The sequence below is a fragment of the Tachyglossus aculeatus genome, chromosome 11 (assembly GCF_015852505.1).
Source record: "Tachyglossus aculeatus isolate mTacAcu1 chromosome 11, mTacAcu1.pri, whole genome shotgun sequence".
NCBI classification, from domain to species: Eukaryota; Metazoa; Chordata; class Mammalia; order Monotremata; family Tachyglossidae; genus Tachyglossus; species Tachyglossus aculeatus.
The window spans coordinates 38,477,197-38,489,604 of record NC_052076.1 but is presented as its reverse complement, the minus strand read 5'-3'; the positions used below and the strand labels follow the sequence as shown (position 1 = coordinate 38,489,604).

General features: G+C 47.4%; 1 protein-coding gene across 1 annotated transcript in view; it reads right to left on the bottom strand.

Moving 5' to 3' along the window:
- PLCG2 (phospholipase C gamma 2) overlaps positions 1-3,916 on the bottom strand; it is an 85,760-nt gene extending 81,844 nt beyond the window's left edge. The window contains exons 1-2 of the mRNA XM_038754315.1: positions 3,898-3,916; positions 3,045-3,188 (exon numbers count right to left, since the gene is read on the bottom strand). Of these exons, the coding sequence (XP_038610243.1) occupies positions 3,045-3,188; positions 3,898-3,916 (163 nt within the window). The remainder of the gene's footprint in view (positions 1-3,044; positions 3,189-3,897) is intronic.
- Positions 3,917-12,408: the final 8,492 nt, after the last annotated feature.

Below are 12,408 nucleotides of genomic sequence, written 5' to 3'. Positions count from 1 at the left end.
CAGCCCCCGGAACAATGCTACCCCCAGCTGCCTGTGCCTCAGACCAGGAGGGATGAGGAAACTTCAGCTGTATATATGTATATATGTTTGTACATATTTATTACTCTATTTATTTATTTATTTTACCTGTACATATCTATTCTATTTATTTTATTTTGTTAGTATGTTTGGTTCTGTTCTCTGTCTCCCCCTTTTAGACTGTGAGCCCACTGTTGGGTAGGGACTGTCTCTATATGTTGCCAACTTGTACTTCCCAAGTGCTTAGTACAGTGCTCTGCACACAGTAAGCGCTCAATAAATATGATTGATTGATTGATTCAGCAGCAAGAGTAGCACTGTGAAGCCCTCTCAGCCTTTAAAATGTTGCAAAACTGTGGCTGCAAATGAGACTGCTGTCTTTAAAATGTTGAAAAACTGTGGCTGCAAATAAGACTGCTGTCAATTTCAGACTCCTCAATTGTGAAGAGCCTGAAAATTTGTTCCTCTAGCCACAGTATCCTATCGCTCTTATTGCATTTAACACTCTCCTTGTGTTCTTTGATCTTCTCCCTCATATTTCAGCTTTCCTTTTGTTTCTCTCACCCACCCCTTTCCCTGCCTCACCTTATTCTTAGACTGTGAGTGTCTGTTGGATTATGAGGTTTTGAGCTAAGAGACATGTTTCCAAGGCTGGGGGCCTCCACTGCTTGGTCATAATTATGCCCTGCATGATCATGTCTGGAGGATTGTTAAGCTCTTCCAAATGCCAGCCAGGAAGGTCAGCAGTTCCTACAGCAAAGCAAGGAATCGTGGTACTGATGACCTCATTTCCTTTCTTTTTTTAAATGGTATTTCTTAAGCACTTACTATGTGCCAGGCACTGTACTAAGTGCTGAGGTTGATACAAACTAATAAGGTTAGATACAGTCCTTGTCCCACGTGGGGTTCAGAGTTTTTCACCCCCATTTTACAGATCAATCAATCAATCAATCGTATTTATTGAGCGCTTACTATGTGCAGAGCACTGTACTAAGCGCTTGGGAAGTACAAATTGGCATCACATAGAGACAGTCCCTACCCGATAGTGGGCTCACAGTCTAAAAGGGGGAGACAGAGAACAGAACCAAACATACCAACAAAATAAAATAAGTAGGATAGAAATGTACAAGTAAAATAAATAAATAAATAAATAAACAGAGTAATAAATATGTACAACCATATATACATATATACAGGTGCTGTGGGGAGGGGAAGGCGGTAAGGCGGGGGGATGGAGAGGGGGACGAGGGGGAGAGGAAAGAAGGGGCTCAATCTGGGAAGGCCTCCTGGAGGAGGTGAGCTCTCAGCAGGGCCTTGAAGGGAGGAAGAGAGCTAGCTTGGCGGATGGGCAGAGGGAGGGCATTCCAGGCCCGGGGGATGACGTGGGCCGGGGGTCGATGGCGGGACAGGCGAGAGCGAGGTACAGTGAGGAGATTAGTGGTGGAGGAGCGGAGGGTGCGGGCTGGGCAGTAGAAGGAGAGAAGGGAGGTGAGGTAGGAGGGGGCGAGGTGATGGAGAGCCTTGAAGCCCAGGGTGAGGAGTTTCTGCCTGATGCGCAGATTGATCGGTAGCCATTGGAGGTTTTTGAGGAGGGGAGTGATATGTCCAGAGCGTTTCTGGACAAAGATAATCCGGGCAGCAGCATGAAGTATGGATTGAAGTGGAGAGAGACACGAGGATGGGAGATCAGAGAGAAGGCTAGTGCAGTAGTCCAGACGGGATAGGATGAGAGCTTGAATTAGCAGGGTAGCGGTTTGGATGGAGAGGAAAGGGCGGATCTTGGCAATGTTGCGGAGCTGAGACCGGCAGGTTTTGGTGACGGCTTGGATGTGAGGGGTGAATGAGAGAGCGGAGTCGAGGATGACACCAAGGTTGCGGGCTTGTGAGACGGGAAGGATGGTAGTGCCGTCAACAGAGATGGGAAAGTCAGGGAGAGGACAAGGTTTGGGAGGGAAGACAAGGAGCTCAGTCTTCGACATGTTGAGCTTTAGGTGGCGGGCGGACATCCAGATGGAGATGTCCTGAAGGCAGGAGGAGATGCGAGCCTGGAGGGAGGGGGAGAGAGCAGGGGCAGAGATGTAGATCTGGGTGTCATCAGCGTAGAGGTGATAGTTGAAGCCGTGGGAGCGAATGAGGTCACCAAGGGAGTGAGTGTAGATTGAGAACAGAAGGGGACCAAGCACTGAACCTTGGGGAACTCCCACAGTAAGAGGATGGGAGGGGGAGGAGGAGCCTGCAAAAGAGACTGAGAAAGAACGACCGGAGAGATAAGAGGAGAACCAGGAGAGGACGGAGTCTGTGAAGCCAAGGTCAGATAACGTGTTGAGGAGAAGGGGGTGGTCCACAGTGTCAAAGGCAGCTGAGAGGTCGAGGAGGATTAGGACAGAGTATGAGCCGTTGGATTTGGCAAGCAGGAGGTCATTGGTGACCTTTGAGAGCGCAGTTTCCGTGGAATGAAGGGGACGGAAGCCAGACTGGAGGGGGTCGAGGAGAGAGTTGTTGTTGAGGAATTCTAGGCAGCGCGTGTAGACAACTCGTTCAAGGAGTTTGGAAAGGAATGGTAGGAGGGATATGGGACGATAACTAGAAGGTGAGGTGGGGTCAAGAGAGGGTTTTTTTAGGATGGGAGAGACATGGGCATAAAGAATGATAATAATAATTGTGGTATTTGTTAGGCGCTTACTATGTGCCAGGAACTTTACTAAATGCTGGGGCGGATACAAGCAAACTGGGTTGGATGAAGTCCCTATCCCACATGGGGCTCACAGTTTTAATCCCCATTCTACAGATGAGGTAACTGAGGCCCAGAGAAGATAAATGACTTGCCCAAGGTCACACAGGAGGCAAGTGGCAGAGCCAGGATTAGACTCCAGGTCCTTCTGACTCCCAGGGTTGTACTGTATCCACTGAGTCCCGCCATTTCTTCATTCACCTCCATCAGTTCACTGGGGTAAAACCACGATAGATCACACCACGCGGTTGTGAGCACAATGCTCTAGAATAGGGAGGGAGAAAAACAGGGGTACCTGCTAAACTTAGTGTGTTGAGAACAAACTGGGTTCCATAGAATATAGTGAAGCAGCAGTCATCCTTCTGGCGGGTGGCTTTCCCACGCTCGAAGTCCTTTGCGTTCTTCCCTGGACGGATTTCCTTGATTTCAATCAGATCCACTACAAGAAAAGTTGGACACGAGGGTAAGAATATTGCACATACTTCCTAGGTGCTGCACACTCATTCATTCATTCATTGATTCAATCGTATTTATTGAGCACTTACTGTGTGCAGGGCACTGTACTAAGTGCTTGCGAAGTACAAGTTGGCAACATATAGAGACGGTCCCTACCCAATAGTGGGCTCACAGTCTAGAAGCGGGAGACAGAGAACAAAACATAACATATTAACAAAATAAAATAAACAGAATAAATATGTACAAATAAAATAGAGTAATAAATATGTACAAACATATATACAGGTGCTGTGGGCAGGGGAAGGAGGTAAGGTGGGGGATGGGGAGGGGGAGGAGGGGGAGAGGAAGGAGGGGGCTCAGTGTGGGAAGGCCTCCTGGAGGAGGTGAGCTCTCAGTAGGGCCTTGAAGGGAGGAAGAGAGCTAGCTTGGCGGATGTGTGGAGGGAGGGCATTCCAAGAAAACAAGGGGCAACCTCATAGCCAATCATGTTTATTGGGCACTTACTGTGTGCAGAGCACTATACTAAGTGCTTGGGAGAGTACAATATAACACACACATTCCCTGCCCACAATGAGCTTACAGTCTAAAGGGAGAGACAGACATTACTGCACATAAATAAATTGCAGACATGTACGTAAGGGCTATGGGGCCGGGTGTGGGGATGAATAAAAGGAGTCTTGCACTGCATTTACCTGGAAAAACATGGTTCATCCTGCGGTGATTTAATTTGATCAACTAATAATACTACTCATTGAGTGCTTACTGTGTGCTAAGTACCATGTTAAGTTCTGGGCAAGATACAAGATAATCAGTTGGGACACAGGCCTCACATCTTTAATTGAGGGTATTTAAACCTCATTTTAGAGAGGAAGAAACTGAGGTAAAGAGGAAGTTAAGAGACTTGCCCAAGGTCCCACAGCAGGCAATTGGTCGAGCCAGGTCTCCCAGTCCCATGTTCTTTCCACTAGGCCAGGTTGCCTTCCCTTTTTGTTCATCCCAAATGGACAAGGGCTGACCAATCCAAACAGCTCTGTATCTCGAATGAACGTCCCGATCCTCTCCACCTCTTCGGCCAGTGTGGGGCAGGTCATCACTTGCCCGGATCGATGCGACCTCCACAAATATTTCCCAGATCCACCCCTTCCTCTCCACCCAGGGTTCAAGCTCTCATCACCTCTTGGTGGGAGCCCTGCATCAACCCTTTTAATGGTTTCCCAGCCTCCAGCCCCTCCCCTCCTACCCTCAGCAGATCAACTTGCCATTCAGAACCAACACTCCACTGCTCCCAAACATATTCTGGCTCTCCATCTCTCTTGGGATCACGCAGAAACTCCTGGCCGTTAGTTTCAAAGCTTTCCATGTCTTATCTTTCCACTCGCTTCCCTTGTTTAACCCCTGCTCATGCTCTTTGCTCCTCCTAAACTATCCTTTTAGCACTGGCCTTTCTCAACTCCAACCCCACTGCTCACACTTTTTCCTCAGGATGAAACTCCTTCCACTGTCAAGTCTGATACACCACATCCTTCCTCATTTTCAAAGCCTCCTATAAAGCCACCTTCTCCAAGACACATTCCCTAATTAATCTTCTCCTTTCTAATCAGCTCAACCTATCAGCTGCCCTTAGTAGTAGTGTACATACACATAATTATCTGGGTATTTGATAAGCACTTACTCTGTGCCAAGCACTAGACACATTCCCTAATTAATCTTCTCCTTTCTAATCGGCTCAACCTATCAGCTGCCCTTAATAGTAGTGTACATACACATAATTATCTGGGCATTTGATAAGCACTTACTATGTGCCAAGCACTAGACACATTCCCTCATTAATCTTCTCCTTTCTAATCAGCTCAACCTATCAGCTGCCCTTAGTAGTAGTGTACATACACACAATTATCTGGGTATTTGATAAGCACTTACTATGTGCCAAGCACTATACTAAGTGCTGGGGTAAATATGATAATCAGGTCAGACACAGTTCCTGTCCCACGTATTTAAAGCTGGGGAATAACCCTTTCAGCAATAGCGGCAGTATTCCACACATCCTTCATTCATTCATTCATTCAATTGTATTTATTGAGCGCTTACTGTGTGCACAGCACTGTACTAAGCACTTGGGAAGTACAACTTGGCAACATATAGAGACGGTCCCTACCCAACAACAGGCTCACAGTATAGAAGAGGAAGACAAACAACAAAACATGTAGACAGGTGTCAAAATAATCAGAACAAATACAATTATAGCTATAAGCACGTCATTAACAAAATAGAATAGTAAATATGTACAAGTAAATAGAGTTATAAATCTGTACGCTGATGACACCCAGATCTACATCTCTGCCCCTGCTCTCTCCCCCTCCCTCCAGGCTCGCATCTCCTCCTGCCTTCAGGACATCTCCATCTGGATGTCCGCCCGCCACCTAAAGCTCAACATGTCGAAGACTGAGCTCCTTGTCTTCCCTCCCAAACCTTGTCCTCTCCCTGACTTTCCCATCTCTGTTGACGGCACTACCATCCTTCCCGTCTCACAAGCCCGCAACCTTGGTGTCATCCTCGACTCCGCTCTCTCATTCACCCCTCACATCCAAGCCGTCACCAAAACCTGCCGGTCTCAGCTCCGCAACATTGCCAAGATCCGCCCTTTCCTCTCCATCCAAACCGCTACCCTGCTCATTCAAGCTCTCATCCTATCCCGTCTGGACTACTGCACTAGCCTTCTCTCTGATCTCCCATCCTCGTGTCTCTCTCCACTTCAATCCATACTTCATGCTGCTGCCCGGATTATCTTTGTCCAGAAACGCTCTGGACATATTACTCCCCTCCTCAAAAACCTCCAATGGCTACCGATCAATCTGCGCATCAGGCAGAAACTCCTCACCCTGGGCTTCAAGGCTGTCCATCACCTCGCCCCCTCCTACCTCACCTCCCTTCTCTCCTTCTACTGCCCAGCCCGCACCCTCCGCTCCTCCACCGCTAATCTCCTCACTGTACCTCGCTCTCGCCTGTCCCACCGTCGACCCCTGGCCCACGTCATCCCCCGGGCCTGGAATGCCCTCCCTCTGCCCATCCGCCAAGCTAGCTCTCTTCCTCCCTTCAAGGCCCTGCTGAGAGCTCACCTCCTCCAGGAGGCCTTCCCAGACTGAGCCCCTTCTTTCCTCTCCCCCTCATCCCCCTCTCCATCCCCCCGTCTTACCTCCTTCCCTTCCCCACAGCACCTGTATATATGTAAATATGGTTGTACATATTTGTTACTCTATTTATTTATTTATTTTACCTGTACATTTCTATCCTACTTATTTTATTTTGTTGGTATGTTTGGTTCTGTTCTCTGTCTCCCCCTTTTAGACTGTGAGCCCACTGTTGGGTAGGGACTGTCTCTATGTGATGCCAATTTGTACTTCCCAAGCGCTTAGTACAGTGCTCTGCACATAGTAAGCGCTCAATAAATACGATTGATTGATTGATTGATTGATTGATATACAAGTGCTGTGGGGAGGGGAAGGAGGTAGGGCAGAGGTGGGAAGGAGGAGAGGAAAAAGGGGGCTCAGTCTGGGTAGGCCTCCTGGAGGAGGTGAGCTCTCAGTATGGCTTCGAAGGGAGGAAGAGAGCTAGTAATCATATTCATTGAGCGCTGTGTGCAAATCACCATACTAAGCGTTTCATTTTTAGATGAAGAAAATGCGGTACTGAGAAACTGATGTGAAGTGACTTTTCACACGCAGATAGATGGGAGACCCAGGATTAGAAGTCAGAACTGATTCCCAGATCTATGCTCTCTCTGCTAGGCCAAATATTCATTACATGTATTCAATTTTCATTTGTCTTATTAATTTTTTCTATGCTTTTATATATGTTTCCACAATATATGTACTCAACCTATGATGGCCTGTTTCCTCCATTAATTAAAGAATAAGTTCCTTAAGGGCAGGGACCCTGCCTTGCTTTTCATTTTCTCTTGTCCCCTCCCAAGGGCCTAGGACAGAGCTCTGCACAAAGGGGTTGCTCGATAATACCGTGACAAATGAATCAATCGATCAAATAATGAATCTCCTCATCAGATTCCCTCGCCTCCAACCCCGCTCTCCTCAGATCCTGCAAATGAAAACCTTGAGAGGAAGATGCATTTCCCTGTTACAGGTGATGAGCTGATTTGGATTCTTAATGTGACATCAGCCGAAGGGGATGACGCGTGAGCCCTCGACCCGAGGAACTGATTATAGAGTTAGAGGCTTGGGCCCAGACACTCACATTCTCTCGTCCTCACCAGTCCAAGTCCCGCCTGGTCAAGGTGGACAGAGGTACAGCACAGCGTGAAGTGCTTGCATGGTCTTGGCTCGTGTTAGCCAGCCCCAGGCAGAAATAAAACCAGAACTCAGATCTTCTTGTTGCCAGAGAGGTGCTCTTTCCACATGCCCAGTGGCCAAGTCCTCAGGGACACAGAGAGCAGGTATCCCTCTGGTCTGTGAGCACCTCGTGAGCAGAGATTGTGTCACCTACTCAGTGGTATTCGTTTGGTATTTGTTAAGCACTTACTAGGTGCCAGGCACTGTACTAAGCACTGGGGTAGATACAAGCTAATCAGGCTGACCACAGTCCCAGTCCACATGGAGCTCTCAGTCTTAATCCCCATTATACAGATGAGATAAATGAGGCATAGAGAAGAGAAGTGACTCACCCAAGGTCACACAGCAGACAAGTGGCAGAGCCGGGATTAAAACCCAGGTCCTTCTAACTCCCAAGCCCATGCTCTATCCACCAGGCCACTACTAAATTGCTCTCTCCCAAGTGCTCAGTACATAGTATGTCACCATTCTCCAGGAGTCCCATTCTGAGGACTCAGGATGGTACGATAGGCACCTTGGTATAAACCAGTCAACTTGCTGGAACAAGCTGGGGAAACACCCTTCCAGTAGAAGGGGCAGTATTCTACACATCCTTCATTCATTCAATTGTATTTATTGAGCACTCACTATGTGCAAGCACTGTACTAAGCGCTTCAAACCCTGCGGTCAAACCCCAATATCCCAGTGCTATTTTACAGCTTAGATTCTGGGCCTTTCTCTTTTTCAGCAGCAGAGATATTGTTGGCAATTCCGATCACGGGCCCTGTAAAACACCACTAAATTAGCAATTAATCCTATAAGCTCAGGCTCTATATGCTAGGTGAGCCCCTTATTTTACTGCTTCATAAAAACAAAAGAGGTGATAGATCAGCCAGAAAAATGACCAGCGCTTAACATCTCCACTTCACTCTCCTGAGGCTTCATCACCCACTACGTCCATTTCATTCATTCATTCATTCAATCGTATTTATTGAGCGCTTACTGTGTACAAGGCACTGTACTAAGCGCTTGGGAAGTACAAATTGGCAACATATAGAGATGGTCCCTACCCAACAACAGGCTCACAGTCAAAAAGGGGGAGACAGACAGTGAAACAAAACAGGTATACAGGTGAAATACAACTACCGCCATCAAAATACCACTATTAATATTATTATTAAAGCCAGAAAGGGTATAAAATGAGAATTTGCGACAATGAGAATGGGATAGGGTGCCTACTACTACTAATAATAATAATGATAATGATGGCATTTGTTAAGTGCTTACTATGTGCAAAGCACCTTTCTAAGTGCTGGGAAGGATACAAGGTGATTAAGTTGTACCACGGGGGGCTCCCAGTCTTAATCCCATTTTACAGATGAGGTAACTGAGGCTCAGAGAAGTTAAGTGACTTGCCCAAGGTCACACAACAGACATGTGGTGGAGCCGAGTTTTGAACCCATGACCTCTGACTCCAAAGCCCGTGCTCTTTCCACTGAGCCACGCTGCTTCTCTACCACTTCTGCTCCATCAGGCTCGCTCCCAAGGCAAAACCCGAGTCCCCATGGGGCAGAAAGTGAGGGGCAGTGTGAGAATGGGTTAATGGGAAAATGGTGAGGAGGCTGGAAGTGACGTCACGGGGAACCGGCTTGGGTGCTTTGCTCCGTGCTGATGACTTGGCATTTTCATTTTTCCATAGTGCTTTCTTACAAATGTTTCATTCTGCCCATCCAACCTCCTGGGAGCTAGGGACGGGTGACTGCTTTTATCCTCATTTTGCAGATGAGCCAACTGAGGCCCAGATAGGTTAGTCGACTTGCTCATGGTCACACAGCAGGCCCAAAGGCAGAACTGGAAGTAGAACCCAGGTCCCTTCCCAGATAGACCCCACTGCCTCCCTTCCACGCCTTCTTGCTTCTCGTTGCCGCTCCGTTATTTGTCTTCAAACTGTAAGCTCCTTCTGAGGTCCATGCCCAATTTAGTCTCCACCTCCATCTCTGCTTTCACTTCCTCCTCCTCCTCTCCCCCTCCTTCTTGGGGTTCCTACTTCCTCTCCCTGCCCAGTCAGGCTGCTCCCCGCATCCCTATCTGCCAGGAGCTCCCAATGCCCCCCGGCCTTCACGTGCAGTGGGCTTCCCTGGGAGAGGCTTTGAAGGAGGTACTCAGGGGCCCGAGAAAGGACTGAGCCTCCAGCCACTTTGGCCTCCTTCAATCAATTCTGCACTTTCTTCTGCTTCACCTTTCAGCCTGGACTTCCTCCTCTGGGCTGGTTTCACTTTAACTATGCCAACTCCCCCTTTGGTTCTCATCTCACTCAGAGAAGCTGCCTCCCTCGAGGTGCCCACACACGGCCTATGTTTTATCCCACATCTCATAATCCTGGGTGATCACTGTGATATTTTTTCACACATTTTCTACATGATAAGTGCTTGAATAGATACAGAATAATCAGCTTGGGCATTCTCCCTGAACCACAAGGGGCTCTCAGTCTAAGGGGAAGGGAAAACAGGTATTGAATCCCTATTTTACAGATGAAGAAACTGAAGCACCCCAAAGTGAAGTGACTTGCCCACGGTCACACGGCAGACAAGCGGCAGGGCCGAAATTAGACCCCAGATCCACCAACTCCCAGGCTCCGGCTCTTTCCCCTAGGCCACACTTCCCTCTGGGTCTCTACGCTGTAACAAAATTCATGGCTGGAATTCCAGGTCCAGGCTCCCTTCTCAGCACTGCAGTGGGAGAGCACGCTCTTATCTCGGAGCCTGCTAGAAATAGAAATGCATGCGGTCCCACGATAAGGTGTTCACAAGCAAACTGAGGAAGTGGTTTCCACCCAACGCTTCAGCTGGTCCAGGCTTTGGGGCCACTCCAAATTCTGAACGGTCAAACACTACTCTTCCTGTATAGGAAATGAGAGAAAGTACTACAGGCCATGAAAAACTACCGCTTTTCCAATGAGTCCAGCTGGGATCCAAAGCACTTGGATGCTAAAAAGAAGAAAAGTTTTTTTTCTTCTTTTTAATTTCGTGCTTTGGTTGAGAAGTAGCATGGTCTAATGGATAGAGCATGAGCCTGGTGAGTTCTAATCTAATCCTGGCTCCGCCACTTGTCTGCTACGTCACCTTGGGCAGGTGACTTCACTTCTCTGTGCCTCAGTACCCTCGTCTGCAAAATGGGGACTAAAACAGGGACTACTGTGTCCAACATGATAAGCTTGCATCTACCCTAGCCTTAGCACAGTGCCTAGCACCTAGTAAGTGCTTAACAAATACCACTAAAAAAAAGCACTGAACTAGCTTCAGCCATCCTTCTGTGGAAAAACAGTATTTCGCAGTGAAAGAAGAGCTGTAAATTGTGGAGGATTATCATGAAGGCCCAGTGGGGCAGGAAAATTGCTCCTTTTCACTTTGAAGGGCATTCCCCAAATTTTTCACTGCCCAATTTTCTCCTATCAATAAGCTACGTAGGTGGCCAGCAGTGGCACTGAAGAGAACCCTAAGCCAAGGTGCACACAACATCACACATTTAGCATCAGGTCAACAATATTATCAATCAATCAATGATGCTCAAAAGATACCTTCTACGGAAACCCAAGCAAGTCTAGCAGAATCTGCTTTAGACTAGAGTGTTTCTCTGGGGCAGCCCAACCTTGCCACAATGGCTCCAAATTCACCGCATTCCCCTACCAGGTTCCTGCGCTAACAGCTGCCAGTCCCAGGCCAAGCAGGAGCTGTGCCTGATCTGATTATCTGGCATCTGACCCACTGCATAACAAATACCACAATCACTATTATTATTATTACTATTACTGTTACTATTGGCTGCATGTGGCAGAAGTCAAGGCTGAGCACTGAAAATCAAAATCCCAGCCAGACCAGTTGAAAACCAGGCAGCTGACCATGCTAACCTACAGGAAAGAAACCCGTTAATCCAGCAAGGTTTCTACAGCTTCAGGAGAAGGGATACCAGAAGTCCTGCCAACAGCTATCAAATTCCTTTGTCGTGAGAAATACTCTTATCGTGCACTGGCGTTTAAAAAGAACCATTCTTTATTTCATCCTTTTCCTTATTCTTTGCCTCCTGCTATAGCATTACCCTGAAATAGCTACAGCTGCCAAGGACCCATTCTTTCAAATACGGGTCATTCTAAGCCTGATTTTAAAAACAATAACTTATTTATCTTTTCTAAGAGACGTTACTTCATCCGCAAACATTACAGCGTTTGCCCAAAGAGCTCTGAGAGCAGAGACCCGTTGGATCTCGAGTGGTTTAAGGTCCTACAGGAATATTTGGTCCGGGGCTTTTCAGAGGCCACAGTCCATTCAATTTGTCTCTCTGTGCATGAATCCAAAATTCTATTCAATGAAGGAACTAATCCATGGGAAATTAATTCCCTCATGTCCCAACTCCAACCCAAAGGAGTGGTGAGAGCCAGAGTGTTTGTTATTGTTTTTTTTTTTTTTAAAAAAAGATATGTTACTCATGTCCTATGAGCCAGTCACTTACTAAGCAATGGGTAGATACAAGCTAATCAGGCTGGATACAGTCTATGATCCACATGGCGCTAACAGTCTGAATCCCCATTTTACAGATGAAGTAACTGAAACACAAGAGATGTTAAGTGACTTGCCCAAGGCCAAAAAGCAGATAAGTGGCAGAGTCAGGATTAGAACCCAGGTCCTCTGATTGCCAGGCCCGTGCCCCTTCAAGTAGGCACGCTGTTTCTCAGCTGAAGGTTACCACCTCAGCTCAGGACTTTGGAAGTCAACTGGAGGCTCCCTACTGCTTCTCTGCAGTCCTGGGGAATAATAATAATAATAATGATGGCATTTGTTAAGCGCTTACTATGTTCAAAGCACTGTTCTAAGCGCTGGGGGGGAT